This window comes from Microtus ochrogaster, chromosome 6, assembly GCF_000317375.1.
Source record: "Microtus ochrogaster isolate Prairie Vole_2 chromosome 6, MicOch1.0, whole genome shotgun sequence".
In the NCBI taxonomy this organism is placed as follows: domain Eukaryota; kingdom Metazoa; phylum Chordata; class Mammalia; order Rodentia; family Cricetidae; genus Microtus; species Microtus ochrogaster.
Window position 1 is genome coordinate 75,290,011 of NC_022013.1, and position 16,637 is coordinate 75,306,647.

Below are 16,637 nucleotides of genomic sequence, written 5' to 3' on the forward strand. Positions count from 1 at the left end.
GACAAAAGCAGCCTCAGGTGGTGTAATACTCAAGCTGTGGTAAAATCTCCCCAGTCTAGAGGTGACTTGCTTCTTTACTTTGTTGCTAAACACCCTGAGCAAAAGCCACTTAAGGGAGAAAGGATTTGGTTGGCTTACAGTTCCAGAGCGGTGGAAGATCTGGCAACCAGGGGGGGCACCGGAAGTCAGCTGGCCACATTTCGTTCCTTAGGAAACAGAGTAAGCAAGAGGTGGGCCTGTAAATCCCCAAAGTCCATCCACTGTGACCAGTGGTGCATCTCAAAGTTCTAGAGCTTCCACAACCTTCACAAACAGCATCCCCAGGTGGGAACCCAGTGTTCAGATCATGCATCTGGAGGGGGTGTTTTATAGTGAAACCACGGTGCAGGGACCAGTTTTCAGATACGTATACAGAACGAATCCATACCTTGTGCATGGTGTTGCATGCCTGTAGCCTGCTCAGGCAACTTAGTGTAACCCCAGAAGAAAATAGAAAGGGGCTGGGGCTATAATTCAAGGGTAGGGCACTTACCTAGCATGCTCAAAGCCCTAGGCTTAATCCCCAGTACTGCAAAAAGGAAAAAGGGAAAAGGAAAAATGGTAAGTAGTCAATAGTTGGGGCATAGAGTTTGGAAGGTTAGCTGGCAGCTGCCTTCCTTAAGCTTCAGTACTACCCAGATATTCCACTATTATTTCCTACAGCCAGCAGCTGCTCGTCTGGGTTCGTTCTCCAGACTGTGTCAGTGAGTTCTAGCAAAGACAGAATGATTTAAGCATGCAACAAGAGATGGTAGGAACAGTCGGAAAGCGGGTGATACCACAGGTACCATCTTCCCGCACTGCAGTCATTGGCTCTGGGTCAACGCCCTCCAAAGCCCACCGTGTATGTATTTAAGAGGGAAGCACTGAGCATCATAAACCCTTCCAGAAGAACAGACATGGTAGTATAGAGCCATGGTTTCTAGCAACGTGAAGGGGAAGACAGAAGAATCCCACACTGGGAATCAGCCTAGGCTACTCTGTCTTAAAAGCCAAGAAAACATTAGCGGGGTAGCCCTCAGGGGTGTAGCCCATTGCTATGTGTCCGTGTGCAAGACCTCAGTTCAATCACCAACAGGACCAACCCAAACCATTGTTTGGCTATTGTGAATGAAGACCTGGTAGTAACTCAGCAGGAGAACCAACAGCCCTCCGTTCAGTTAGGCTTGAGTCCGACTGACATTCTCACAGCAAACACGAGAGTCCGACTTTAATTACAAACTTTATTCGTCCGTCCGGTTCACAGTTTCCACGTGCAGCATCCCACCGTGTCAGCTTTCAGGATTGGCTACTGAGGAGATGGAGGGGAGCTTTCTTTGTAAAGGAGTCTGACCTGCTAGAATTTTGGTTAGAACTTTCCCGGGTTTATAAAAGTACTCTCTGCAAGCTAACTGGATATTTACATTTCTAGCTTAAATTCAAATTTTAGAAAATATGAATCTTTTAGATTTTTTTTTTAAGATCCTGGGTTGATTTCTTAAGACTTTAATCTGAATGCCACTTGTTCACACATGCCCACCCCTCCCCCGAAAGGAAAAGAAATCAGTTTTGCAATTACGTGGAGAGGAATCGTTTCTCTTCTGCACTTTAAAAATTACTTATACAGTGTACAGTAGATATGAGTATGAAAATAAAGGAGAGGGGAGCGGTTTCCAAAATGAAGTTTTTCTGAATTTTGAAACATCCAAAAGAATTATAGGATATAAACTTAAATTAAATGGATTATCAGCCTTCTCTTCTCTTAAAAAAAAAAATAACTCTGGGGACTTAAATTGTGCTACTCAGCATTTTCTCTACTGTTAGAGATGACGTAGGTTGGCAGTCTGCATCATTCCATGTGCAAAAGTCACAGTGACCCCCAGACCAGCATTTGTGCTCACACCCAGTCACCTCGGCAGAGGGACTCTAAGGTGGCGGGGCTGTACTCCCTCCTTCTGGGCATCACCCCACCCTACAATTTGGCAAGAGCCACTCAAGAAAAGAAAGGGTCTAAGCCTTCTGTGCCTTGGGCTCGTCCACGCTGGCAGCGAGCCATTTCTTAGCAAATACACATACATGGCTTCGCTATTTTCTTTTCGTCAGAATGAATTCACACCAACTGTTGGAAATCACTTTGTGATATCAGTTGGAACCATTTTCTTCTATTAGATCACTTAGATTATAGAAGTATGTGCTCACTTCTTCTGCCTTTAAAAAATGACTAGTTATTAATAAATGATAAACTCCAAATACTGCCAGGAAAAAAGGGGGCTATGTAGAAGCAGCCGATGTTACCGGCCGGATAATTAATACTCTGTACATATATATAGATGTACCATTGGTACCCCAGTCAAATAAATACTCAGAGGGCCTTCTCTGACCTCCCTTCTCTGCGTTGCCTTGTGACACCAGAGCTCCTGAGTGTTCTTTCTGTGCCCATGGCTGGCATCTGTTCCTTCCATCAAGCTACACATTGCTTCCAAGCAAGGTACGGTGTGTGAAGGGGAGGAGGAAACAAGAGTCAGCGGAGGTCAGCCTAGGGTGGGGGCAGGGAAGGGAAACCACAAGCCCACAAGAGAGGGTCCTGTTTCTTCGTAAATTAAGGCACTGCCAGGAAATTTCTTAGGTAAAAGGCTGCGTGAGAGTTTCTTGCCATTTACAAAAAGAAATGTTGTCATCCCTAAGTGGTCTGCATCCAGGCTCAGTTAGGCGACCCCCGAAAAGTCGAGGGTATATTCCTCCAAGCTACATGACTACCAAAGCATTCCGATTCCTTCAGAGGCCTTATGGCACGGTAGGAAAGAGGGGGAGGGCAACAGTCTGGGCACGAAAAGGCATCAACACTGCCTATCCACCACTACCACTCAGTGGACAGCTCACGAGTCCCCAGAGGGCTGCCGCCGCAGGACTCCGACTCCCTGGATGTAAGGTGACCAGATGGATGTATCTATTTGCTTTCCCTTTGAGCTCATCATACACACCATTTAAATGCTGCCAGCAACAGTCCCAAGAGCCTAGAGAAGCCCTGCCCTGTGGCTACACCTCAGACTCTTCCCAAAGGCAGCTACTTCATGTTCTCAATGACAGCTATCTCTTCGCCGGCACACTGAGGGGTCAGGCCGTTCAGATAGATGCTCTCAGCCTTCAGCAAGGGAGGCAAGACTTCCCTCTCGCTGGTCAGGTGGTTCACGGACAGGGTCCTCCTACAAGGAGTCAGTTCCTGGCTGTGGTTCCCCGCCAGCTCTGCGGAGAGCTTCCGTTTCACGGACGTGGCCCGCTGGAACTTGTCATAGATCTCCACACTCAGCCGCCTCCTTGTCTCCTTGAACTCGGCTGTGACGTTGGCTGTCCACTCGGCGGCATGAGCTCTGAACTCTCCCACCTGGAGCATGGAGGTCAAGAAGAGAGAGGAAGCCATCAACACGGGGAGCTACATCTTGTATAGTTCTTGTCTTATTCGGGAGATTTACTGAGAAGGTGTCTGTCTTCTGACAGAGACAGTGTTACTAGCAGCCACACGGACAGAACGAGAGTCAAATTCCTACAGAAAGGGCTCTAAAATATTACAAACATAAACCGGAGAAATAAAATTATATTTCTAATGCCCTAGACATGCTTTTTTTATGCAGGGAGTCCTGCCATAGAAACATAAAATGCTGAGTCAGGTGCAGTAGGGACATGTGATTTATAATTCCAGAACTGGGGAGGCAGAGACAGGCAGATCCCTAAGGCTTATAGGCCAGCCAGTCTAACCTAATTTGAGAGCTCTGGGCCAGTGAGACATTGTTTCAGAAATGAATGGATGAATTAATGAATGAAGGCACCTGAGGAGCATCTGAGGTTGGCCTCTGGCCTCCACACCTGTGCATACACATATTCGCACATACATGAAGACATTGCAAATGTTATAAAAATAAAATCTCTTAATGTGTACCCAAATTTGGGGGGTATTGTTTATTGCTTCCATCTGCCCGTAGCTTTGAAGACTTGGATGTAGAAGAGGCAACTACAGAAGAGTTAGTGTTGAGGAAGAGTCGGGTATTCTTGCCCAGGTGACATGGTAGCATCTGGCAGCAGTGCAGCTGTGAGCTCAGATGTAACCTAGAGTTTAGAACTCAGACATAGTGCATCACCTTTGGGTCCAACCTTGTGTTGCCACTTAGGACCTAGCAGCATGGCTGAAGCTATGAACTTCACCAACCACAGAGACCTTATTGCAAGGGGGAGCCATTCTCTTTCCATGGCTAAACACCCTTCCTAAGTTTTAAGCACTTACAAACCAAAGGACTCACTCCATAGCATAAGCCACTTACAAGTCTTTGACAGTTCTGTGTGCAGGTTTATATCCTAAAACAGAAAAAGGACCAGACTTTGAGGGACTCTGCCATCTCCTCCTCAACTAGCCAAGTTTCATCACAGGGAAGAATCTCTTGTGGTGTGTGTACGGGAACATCCTACCAGGAAGCTGTGCCTGCGTCCAGCCTCACTTTCCTGGGTGGTCACTTAGGGCTTGCATTGCTTTGGTTCTCTCTTGCCTGCCAAGCAAGTAACAGAAGTTCTGTGGGTACCTAAAGCACAACGGTATATGTGGAGCATGACAGGACCTCTGTGCACAGAACTCATGGCAGCTGGGGCTGCCTGCATAACACCTGCACATGATCAAGGCAGCCCAAACCCCAGCATGGAGCAGGGAGGTCTCAGAGAGTTCTGTTCCTAGCTGAGGAGCTATTAGTGATTGGTGGCTGCTGGGTAAATAGGGGGAGAGTCAACATCCTCCATGCATGTGCTCCCCCAAGAGGCTCTCCATACTCCAGTAGAGGTACGCCCATATACAAACAAATGGCACTAAGTGGACTCAGTGTGTTTAAACAAAAGAGCACATGTTATCGGGGTGGAGGGAAAGTAGTGCGAGGTGGATGGGGAGAAAACAGAGTGGGTTTGATCCAAACATAATATGTGCGTGATTGGATATGAGCTAAAATATGTTTTAGGAAGGAAGTGATGACCTGCTATCTCGGTCTGCAAAGGCAAAGCTGGGAAGGTGAAAGGTGCTTGCTTGGTGCAGCATGCCAAGTAACACCATTCATATGGTTAGCCCTGAGGTGGTGGCTCAGTGCTTACAAGCTAAGAGTGCAGCTGAGCCTATAGGTGGGGACTGTCATACACAGTTCCCTCTCTACCAAGACTAAATGATTAAATTGCACCCTGATTTTGGTGGGAGAGCGCTGTTGGGTTTTGTCAGCTTGATAGAAGTTGCAGTCTTCTGAGTTTAGGCAACCTCGTTTGAGAAAACACCTTTATTGGATTAGCCTGTAGGCAAGCCCATAGGGCATTTTCTTGATTGATGATAGATGTAGAAGGGCCCATGCCACTGTAGGTGGTTCCACCCTGGGCAGGTGGTCCTGGGTACTATAAGAAAACAGGTAGAGCAAGTCATGGGATAAGAAAGCAGATTAAGCAAGCCATGGGAACAAGTCAGCAAGTAGCCTTCCTCTATGATCTCTGCTTCAGTTCCTGCCTTGGCTTCCCTTCATGATGGACTAAAAGGTGTAAGCCAGGCAAATCCTTTCCTCCCCAAATTGCTTTTGACCTTGGTGTTTATCACAGCAATAGAAAGCAAACTGGGATGGGGTGCTCTCAGGCTAGCAAAGCATAGGTAGTATCTGTTGGTGAGAAACCCAACCACTCAGAATTGCTTCCCGATGAATCTTACACCCAGGGGTAAATCACCATCCACAGTTCACACGATGCTCCATTTCCTAAGCAGCTGTCTCCTTGCCCAGGCTAACTGCGCATGAAATCACAGTCCCCATCGTCTCCGAGTCCAGAGCACCTGCTGTCTGACACAGTAAAGTGCTCTTTATGAATACATACTGTCCTGGGGTTTTAAAATAACACATTTAACATGGAAAGCTAGAAGATCTGGTTTCTCTGCAACTTCAACTTAATATTAAAGACAAAGTATAGCTTAAAGATTAAATGTCTCCATGAGTAAGGTCTTAGATGAAATAGTTTTTGTTTTCTAATGTGTTAATTATTCTAGTTTACTTCAAAGGCAACTGTCCTAATAGAAGTTTAGAACAAAATGTTTGCAACAAGGTCTCAGTGCGCAGTCTCCTAGGACCCTGAATCCTGACCTGAGAGAGGTTCAGGGTCCCCTTCAAGTATATGGTGGATTATAGGCATGCCTCCTGACTGGGGATGGTGTAATATCTGAAATTTATTATAAAATAAGAATAATTAATTATTCATAAACTAAAACAATTACACCTCACCATTACTCCCATTGCTGATGATTTTATGGAGGAATCCGCCTGCTCTATTTCACAATTCCTAATTATCCAACAGTAAAACCAGCAAGTATTAGTCTACTCTTTGATGAGTTTTCCCTATGAGAAATTTAATATAAACTCTAATATAATAGAGAAAACAAACTAATCTACATTTTCTGTTTAAATGAGTGTGAATTCAAGAATAAGATATGAAGCTGGGCAGTGGTGGTGCACTCCTTTAATACCAGCACTTGAGAGGCAGAGGCAGGTGGATCTCTGTGAGTTCGAGACCAGCCTGGTCTACAAAGTGAGTTCTAGGACAGAGAAACCCTATCTAGAAAACCAAACCCAAACAAACAAGCAAACAAAACAAACAAATATAAGAAGCAGATATGACATTTAACTTCTTTCCATATCCCAGAAGGCCACTACTCTACAAGAAGGTTCTTCTCCCTTTTCCTAGGTAATGTTCTCTCTCTCTCTCTCTCTCTCTCTCTCTCTCTCTCTCTCTCTCTCTCTCTCTCTCTCTCATACATCTTAAAAACAGATTTCTTACAATGAAAGTTACACTTTGCCTATCAAAAGTCAACTGTTAATTTTTCTATTGGTTAGCTTTTCATTATCTCCGGCTGGAATATAAACTGCCTGGATACCCTCGACACCAGGTACCTGGTATGTAGCAGAAATAGTTCACCAAATGTCTATCGAATGGATAAACTCATCACTAAAATCACATCCCCTCAACTTGACACACGCGCGAAGGAAGCCAATGTCGTGAAGCCCACATGCTGCAATGTTGTGAAGCCCACATGCTGCAATGCTGTGAAGCCCACATGCTGCAATGTTGTGAAGCCCACATGCTGCAATGTTGTGAAGCCCACATGCTGCTACTGTCTCTTCTTTCTCTATATATGCTCATCTTATTTTCTTCCTCCTCCACATTTTGTGAAATAAAAAAAATAAGTCCTTAGTAAATGAATTGTTTTGCAAATAGCTGCCTTTCAAAGCATGCTAGTGCCTACTGCCCCCTGTGGTTCCTCAGCAGTCCAGCCTTTCTCATAGGATGGGTGCAGCAAGGCTTGGATGTGCTGTCTCCCACAGGCTCATGGTTTTGAAGACTTGGACCCCAGATACTGACAGTGTTTGGGAAGGTTGTAGAACCTTAAGAGATGAAGCTGGGGCAGGACTAAAGCGTCTACAGCCTGAGCCTCACTTCCTGTCTGCTCTCTGCTTCCTGACTGCCAATGCAATGTGACCAGCTGGCTGATATTCTGTTGTCTGATCCGGTCTGATATGTATCCCCTTGAACTGTGGTCTCCAAGTAAACCCACCTGTCTCTCATTTCGCCTCCCCTCCCTTCCCCTCCCTTCCCCTCCCTTCCCATTTTTCTCTCCTTTCTTATCTTCTCAACTTCCTTCCTTATTCCTTCCTCTTTCCCTCTTTCCTCCCTTCTTTTTATTTCTTCCTTCCTTCCTTGTTTCCTTCTTTCCCTCCCTTTCTCCTTAATTTCTTCCTTCCTTCCTTCCTTCCTTCCTTCCTTCCTTCCTTCCTTCCTTCCTTCCTTCCTTTCCTTCCTTTCTTTTATATTTTGAGACATCCTGCATACAAGCATCTTTGCCAAGTAGTAAAGCAGCAACTGCAAGAAGGCTTTGGCTGTCCTTGGTTGTACTTGATCTCTGGCAAGGGTGTGTCTTTCTGCTCATTCTGGGAATGTGATTTTCCTGCTTTTGATAGAATCCCCAATGGTGGGCAACCTTTAGGGGTGTCAGAGCTTAAGTGAGAATAGTCAGAAACAGGCCGGGATACAGGAGAATGACTTGGTGTGCAGTCACATCCTGTGTGCCCATAGGCAGCCGTTTGGCATTCACTGTTGAGCACCAGAGTCATTAGTATAAAACAAGAGAGACAGCTGCTCATGTGAGCATGTTCTTAGAATGCAAAAGACTCTACAGCCAATAAACATAACAAAGCCAGCGGTGACGCGATGCCCAAGGGTGTCTTCATTAGTTATTAATCCTAAGACTAGAAACTTTTTGGAGAAATGCAAAGAATTCAGACTAGGTGGAAATCGAGCCATACAACTGGTGATGGTAACAGGGTGAGTGTGGATGGCTGTAATCTCCTACAGGAAACAAAGAGTCAACTCCCAAAAACACTCCCTGGGCTAGTCATCAAAGGCAGCAGCAATAGTGGGTGTTCTTTCCTCACTATGCCCATCTTCACTTTGCTTTCCTTCCTTCCTTCCTTCCTTCCTTCCTTCCTTCCTTCCTTCCTTCCTTCCTTCCTTCCTTCCTCCCTCCCTCCCTCCCTCCCTCCCTCTCTTCCTTTTATTTTTTGAGATAGTATTTTTCTGTACCTTTGGATCCTGTCCTTTAACTTGCTCTGTGGACCAGGTTGGCCTTGAACTCCCAGAGATCCACCTGCCACTGCCTCCCCAGGGCTGGGATTAAAGGAATGCACCACCACCACCTGGCAATGCTTTTCTTTATGATACTGGACTTAGGAAACATAGCTCCTAAGCTTTAAAATTATGGAGGAAAAAAAAAACAAATCAAAGCATGCCTATGAAAGAAAAGTTATCCCCAGTCCTTAAGAAAAAGATTAATTTGTTCCCATGTCTAAAGAAAGGAAAAAAAAATAAATGGTGACATTTTTATACAACTGTATCACAACATAGTCATTAACCAAAAAATAACAGTGACCTAAATAAAGTACAGAATCATTTTAACACTGATCAAACATATATCCAAGAAGTGAAGGTGCTGTGTTTAAAAAAAAAAAATGAAAGAAAGAAAGGAACACGAGAGAGAGAGAGAGAGAGAGAGAGAGAGAGAGAGAGAGAGAGAGAGAACAAGAACTCACTTTGGGACACAACCATCCACAGCTCCAGTTCCAGGGATCAGATGCCCTCCTCCGACCTCTGTGGGCACTGTATTCACACACGCATATACGCATGGAGGCAAAATACCCACACATATAAAATATATAAAATCTCTAAAGAATTTCAAAGAAGCTCCCTAGGACATCAAATACTTAAAATTTTTGTTGTCTGAATGTTGCCTCCTAGACAAAGACTAATGTTTCTCCGTCCTGTCCTCTGGGATAGTCCCTGCTCACAGAGAACTGAATATCCTCATGAAAGTCATTTCCCAATCGCCTAGAATGCAATCTGATCATCATCTGTTCGTTCCTGGACCGCACCGTACACTCTGTCCTCCCCTCCCCAGCTCTCGGTACAACTTGTTACAAATGTTGGTTTAATTTGCTTATCTGGCTTCATGACCGGTGACAGGTTCTGCCTGCTGGGTCCTGTTGGGTATTTCCAGAAAGGTCTATGCATGGAGAATCTAGCCAGGTCAGTTGGACAAATCGGGTGAAGAAATGATAAACTAATCATCACAGTCTTTATACATAATCAGATCAAAGGGCTTCTGCTTCCTCAATCTGACCAGGCGTCTTGTTCCTCTCTGCAGGGAGAGGCAGCCTGTGGGAAGCACTCCTGCCTAGCCAGATACGCACAGCTAAGGTCTAGCATGTGTTTCTCAGACCTAGTTTCTACGTTTCCAGTTATGGAGCTGAGCAGAGGCACCTAGGTCTGCAGAGACTCCTCCCCTCTCCATTGTCACAGCTCCAGCAGCTCTGCAGGGCAGCACCTTGGAAGCAGTAGCAGACTCTGGCTATTGCTATACCTTCCCTATGTGGGCTGGCAAGGGTCTCCTAGGGATTTTCCAGAGAGGATTAACTGAAGCCAGAAGAGTCATTCTGAATGCGGGTGGAAGCACACTATCACGGAGCTTTGGGGACAAAGCCTACATCTTCCGTTCTTTGTGTCATCCCAAGTAACACTGGGAAGGCCCTTAAACAGCAACAACATATTTTAAAAGCAAGTACTTGCAGTATTTTACATCTTTAGGGTAAGTTTCCTAAACTGCCTAATTGACAGGCTGTACTAAGAGGACAGCTCTTTTGGATGTTACAATTTAGAAATTTTACAGGTGACTCATCAGTGCTCCAGGGGGTATTCATCACTCCATTGGTTCCCATTACAGATGAGACAGACTCTTTGAAAGCCGAAGGTGGAGGAGCCTCTGTTTCCCCAAACACTCGACAAGGCGACATCTACCATCGTGTTGGAAAGTAGTAATTCAGAGAAATGCGCTCATTCCCCACCTCTACGGGAATGCTTCAGCATCACGTACTCTTCAGAACTAGTGAGAAGCTGCCGACTGTTGTCAGACACAGACAGGCATCCTCCTATGCGGACACCAGGTCCTCCACCGTGAGGCTGACATTTCATGATCTCTGAGAGAGTGTGCCCTAGCACAGCCCAAAGACAAGGCAACCCAGAAACCTTACCTTCTGATCATTTGCTGAGTACCACCTAACCATCAGAACCAATTTTAACAGTACAGAATGTTCATGTCCTGTGACAAAGGCCAGTAAAATAACAAAACATTTTCTGATCAAGAGTTTCTGTCAAAGACAAAAAAATAAGCATATGATAACTCATACAATATATACACAGTAGCAATAAATATCACATAAGTTATCACTGCTTTTTGAGAAGTCTATTGCGTGTAGGAGCTATTTTCTACTATTAGGAGGTTAAGTTCTAAATAAACTTGTTTCCTAACTAATTATTACCGTGTATGATAATGAATGAATATAAACAAAAGTATTAAAAGTATATAAAATGGTAACTGGGTTCTAATGTTAATATACCGAGTGTTGGGATTCGCATGGCTCCTTGGAAGGGATAAGATTTTTGGTGTAGTGCTCTTTTCTTTTCAATCGCCCCTTGGTGCCAGGATCTGTCAGATGAAATATAATGCAGAGCCAGCTTCAAACAAACCCTGGAAGCAAAGTCCACGGATGCTTTTCTTTTGCCCAGTACAACTGAAGCTCCAGAACTGGATGCAGCGATCCCTAGGAATCTATCTGACCAGGATATCAAGGCATAAAACCACGACTTGTGGTTTTTAATGTTTAATTTTTAATGTTATAAAGCAAATAAAAAATGACTGAGTCTGAGCCCAGATTTCTGAACTGTAACCATGAATGTATTGCCCTTCACTCTGGGCTATGAGAAGATCCCTTGGTCTGGTTCTGTGACTGTGTGCATGGATGCAGTCCTCAACATCTCCTCTCCTCTGTCAGTCTTCACCGGAAGGCAGAAAGCCCAACATGGTTTCGGGCAACTTTCCAGTCTTGGAAATGATTTTCAAATTAAGCTATCGAAGAGTATGGTCTTTTTAGGTGTTTGTATAAAGAGATCATCTCCTTCCACACAGATCTACAAAATACCAGCTGCATGCTTTCCCAAGTTAGTAGAACCCTTTTCTGGAAGGTGGGAAAGAGAATCTGTTTTAGAGAGGCAGAGAGTCGAGTCCATTTCTAAAGGTTGGGCTCCTATGGTTTCTCTTCCTTCTAATCTACTTTTTTAGCCACAATTCTGTGAAGAGAAAATTTCCCATGCTGCCTTTTTACTTCCTCTTCCTTCTGCTTCCCCATTGCTGGGTAAGGACTTTCTCATGGGAAGCAATTGTTCCCACATAGCTACAGCACTCATTTTTAGTAAGACACTCAGAGTAAATTTAATGGAAAAGACATCTTCTCCACAAGGCAATAGTCATGGTCTTCCAAACAGCATTTCACGGTTGGATCTCAACCCAGGTTGCCCCACATAAACTCTCCAGTATTAAACGGAGCTGCCTCACGAGTCTTGTTTTTGACAGTTTAGTAACTAGTCACAAGGAAACTGGGTGTCACTTCATTTCAGCCACGAGGTCTCTGCACTCCACACTAATGGGAAGTTCATCAAATTTAGAATAGCCCCAAACAAAACTGTTTACTCACTTTGATCAAATAACAAACAATTGGGTAATTTGGAGCCAATCTTACGTTATATTTTCAGGGGCTGCCTTAATTATGTCAGTCAATGTCAAAATATTCCCAAACTTTGTCCCCCTAACCACACCATCGGAGGCTCTGTGCTTCCTCTCGGAGTTCTCCGCTTTGGTGTTTCACCCCTGAAACACACTTTCCCAGTCATCTGCCACCTTTTTAGATTCTACAATCTTTTCGGTTCCAGTCATGAAGATGGGAACCCAAATTTGCCACTAAACTCTCTCCAAAAAAAGGAGTACCCCAGTTACAGGATTGTCATCATCTGCAGCCGCTTCAGATGGAATCTGTGGTGTGTGGGAACATGGCAAGCATCTTTGGTAGCTCTGGATCAGAACGCAGCCATGCTTTCTCCCCACAAGGCTCCTTCCGTCAGCTCTTCCACTGACTCCCTGCCATCCAATGCTCACTCTGTGTACGAAGCTATTTCCTTCCACCTCTCTTCCCTCCTCATCCTTCTTTCTTTCCTCCTTTCCTTTCCCACCCTCTTCTCTCTCTTCTTTTCTTCCTTTCCAGTCTTCATAATGCTTCCCTGGTCACCTTTCCCCTATACAGCCTATCCTGTGTCTTATCTAAATTTTATCCTAATTGGTTTTTCTTTCACTTCCCTAATGATCTTTTTGAGTAGCAACCAGCATTTCAGGTCAGCCAGTTCCTCTCCTGGATCATCAGTTGATGAACAATTTCTCCCTGTAAGTCTGAACTCGGTTCAGTTATCAGTACTCAGTTCAAATACAGGACATTAGCCCTATTTCTGGGGCTCTAGCCCCTGCTGTTGGTGAAGGCATGGTAACACAGAACCTATTCCTGACAGCAAGTCCTCAAAGTCCAACATGAAAGACTCAGTAACAAACATGCAGGAACCTTCATCATCATGAACAGAGTTAAGCAGGCCTCCCTAGACCTTGACCATAAGTCCTCCTGTTCCCTTAGATGGTGAGATCAAAAAGTAAGTACTTTTCCCAGCACTCAGCTGCTCGGAGACCTTAATGCATCGAGGAAAGTTAAGTATTAAAAGCAGCCAGCTGGGCTGAAAACATCCCTCTGGTTCAATGTGTAAAAATAATCGGAAGCCTACTTTGCGTTCCATTTTCAGAGACTGCCAAGATGTAATTCCTAACAATTAGCTTTATTCAGTTTCTGAAGTATTGACATTTCATTTTATTGCTGAACAGCACTGTTAAAAAGAGCAATTTAAATTGTCTCTTTACCAACCAGGTTAAAAAGCCCTCCCAAACCCAAAAGGAGCACTCAAGTGTTACATTATTCTGACAGAATGGTATGTAATTTTGCCCCCACTGGTTCAGGAGAGTTTATATAATACTCATAAAGTCTCCTTACCCTAAATTACCTGTTATACTTAATAATTCTTGAGCTTCTCAACAGCAAACAAACGAATACAACACATAAAGACTGAGAACAATAGCATGAGCTTTTGTTTTCAGTACTGAGATTCTCCCTGATGCTCTGTAATTGGGGTTTCTGTAGCACCCTGTTTTAGGGAGCTACCCAACTTATACAACACCTTACTGCATTGCACAAAATGGGATATTGAACAATATAAGAAAGTTGAAAGCAATTGTGTACCATTTATGAAAATTCTACACTAATGTAATTGAGGTGTAGACATTAGATATTTACTTAACATCCCTCTGAGCTGATGCAGAAACTGTGTCAGCACCACAGTGAGTGGGTTGGGGTGGGGATGAAGGATAAGAGGTAGGGCTCTCTTCATTGTCTACATTCTTAAAGGCTGGCAGAAAATGCCAAGTCAAAAGTAATGACCGGTGAGGGAGCTGATTTAAACCTACAGACATTCATCCTGATGTGTATCTATTTAATTTGAATGAATAAATTGAACATTTAATACTACCTCAAGATACATTCAGAAAACCCAAAGCCGGGCGATGGTGGCGCACGCCTTTAATCCCAGCACTCAGGAGGCAGAGACAGGCGGATCTCTGTGAGTTCGAGACCAGCCTGGTCTACAAGAGCTAGTTCCAGGACAGGCTCCAAAGCCACAGAGAAACCCTGTCTAGAAAAACCAGAAAAAAAAAACCCAGACTTAATAACAGTTTACCCCCTCTCTATAAAGAGTATTTAGTACTCACCACAAGAACATGGGAATAGTCCACTAAAATGTTTTTTCCCCTCATCCCTTGCTCTACCCTTCCCACACACTGTATCCCCAAAGAGAAGTGGAAGAGAATTAGCTAAATGTCAATCAATGCCCTGGGTTTAAATGGGACCTCCTGAGACTGAGAAGCTTCTGTAAAGCAAAGGACACTGTCACTAAGACAAAAAGGCAACCCACTGACTGGGAGAAGATCTTCACCAACCCCGCAACTGACAAAGGTCTGATCTCCAAAATATATAAAGAACTCAAGAAACTAGACTGTAAAAGGCTAATCAACCCAATTATAAAATGGGGCACTGAGCTGAACAGAGAATTCTCAACGGAAGAACTTCAAATGGCCAAAGGACACTTAAGGTCATGCTCAACTTCCTTAGCGATCAGGGAAATGCAAATCAAGACAACTTTAAGATACCATCTCACACCTGTCAGAATGGCTAAAATGAAAAACACCAATGATAGCCTTTGCTGGAGAGGGTGTGGAGAAAGGGGTACACTCATCCATTGCTGGTGGGAATGCAAACTCGTGCAACCACTTTGGAAAGCAGTGTTTCAGTTTCTCAGGAAATTCGGGATCAACCTACCCCTGGACCCAGTAATACCGCTCTTGGGAATATACCCAAGAGAGGCCCTATCATACAACAAAAGTATATGCTCAACTATGTTCATAGCAGCATTGTTTGTAATAGCCAGAACCTGGGTTTGGTGAGGCACCATGACTCCACTACATGAAGAGAAAATCCACCCAAGACTGCCAAGTGCTGGGTTTCAGCCTGAGATAGGAAAGACGGGCAACTCCAGAAGGAGCCAGCAGAAAGGACTGGAGACCAAGCAGCAAGTGGGCATCCCCGTGGGGAGGTGGCACTGGGGACAGTTCAAAATCAGCTACATACAGAGAAGCTGATGCAGTAAGAAGCAGAGAGTTACAGGCATTGGGTGTTTTACCCTAGACAAGAAACAAGTTACAGATATTGAAAGGTGCCTGCTGGGTGGTTTTATATAACTTGACACAAGCTAAATTCATCTGGGATAGGGAGCCTCAGTTAAGGAAATGCCTCCATAGGATCAGGCTGTAGGCAAGCGTGCAGAGCATTTTCTTAATTAGTGATTGACTAGGGAGAACCCAGCCCATGTGGGTGATGTCGTATCTGAGCTGGTGGTCCTGGGGTGCTGGAGAATAATGTTCTTGGACAATGTAAAGGTTTCTCACTCATACAGGTTTAATAGAATGTTAATTGGACAGTAGCCAGACAGGAAGTATAGGTGAGATGACCAGACTAGGAGAATTCTGGAAGAGAAAAGGCAGAGATGTAGTCACAGAACAGATGCAAAGGAAGCAAGATGAGAAAGCCTTACCGAGAAAAGGTAACAAGCCACATGACTAAACACAGATAAGAATTATGGGTTAATTTAAGTTGTAAGAGCTAGTTATTTATAAGCCCGAGCAACAGGCTGAACAGTGTTTCTTTGGGTTTTGTTTGTTTCTTTTGCCAACTTGACATAAGCTTGAGTCTGGGAAGAGAGACCCGTAACTGAGAATTCTTCCATCAGATTGCTGTAGACAAGTGATTGGGAACATTTTCTTGATAATGACTGATGTGGAAGGGTCTAGACTGTGGGCAGTGCTAGCACTCAACAGGTGGTCCACAGTGGTATAAGAAAGTAGCCCGAGCAAGCCCAAGGAAGAAAGCCAGTATGTGGCATTTCTCCCTGCCGCTGCTTTGGTTCCTGCCCTGACTTCCCTTTATGATGGACTATAACTGTAAGCTAAATAAACCCGTTCCTTTCAAAAACAAATATTAAGGTTCAGCGTGACTGCTGGTCAAATACAGGGCTCAAACAAGTACAAGAGAACATTTCTGTCACTCTACCTACTGCTCTTGGTCCATGGAGAGAAACCAGGGACACTTTGTATATAGGAGCGTGTGATTGTGTGATTGTGTGAGCGTGTGTGTGTGTGTGTGTGTGTGTGTGTTGTTCAATGTGGATGTGTACATGCAGGTGCATGTGCTTGTGTGTGTGTGTGTGTGTGTGTGTGTGTGTAGGCCAGAAGTCAGAGTCCATGTCTTTCTCAGTCACTAATTGATGCAGGATGTACTGGTTACTTTTATATCAACTTGACACAAGTGAGAGTTACCGGGAAAGTGGGAACCTGGATTGAGGAAATGGCTCCATCGGATTGGTCTGTAGGCAAGACTGTGGAGCATTTTCTTGGCAAATGATTGCTATTGAAGGGTTCAGGTCCACTGTGAGAGGCACCATACTGGGGCAGGTGGTCTTGGGTTGTATACAAAGGCAGGCTGAGCAAT

At 44.4% G+C, this 16,637-nt stretch overlaps 1 protein-coding gene across 5 annotated transcripts in view; it reads right to left on the reverse strand.

Annotated features, from left to right (window-relative positions):
* Positions 1–1,242: 1,242 nt before the first annotated feature.
* The window catches only part of Kcnk2 (potassium two pore domain channel subfamily K member 2), a 189,412-nt gene continuing 174,017 nt past the window's right edge, over positions 1,243–16,637 (reverse strand). For all 5 annotated transcript variants that reach the window (XM_026779815.1, XM_005348857.2, XM_013346957.2 and 2 more), the window contains one exon: positions 1,243–3,400. In XM_026779815.1, coding sequence (XP_026635616.1) covers positions 3,083–3,400 — 318 coding nt within the window. In that variant the 3' untranslated portion in view covers positions 1,243–3,082. The remainder of the gene's footprint in view (positions 3,401–16,637) is intronic.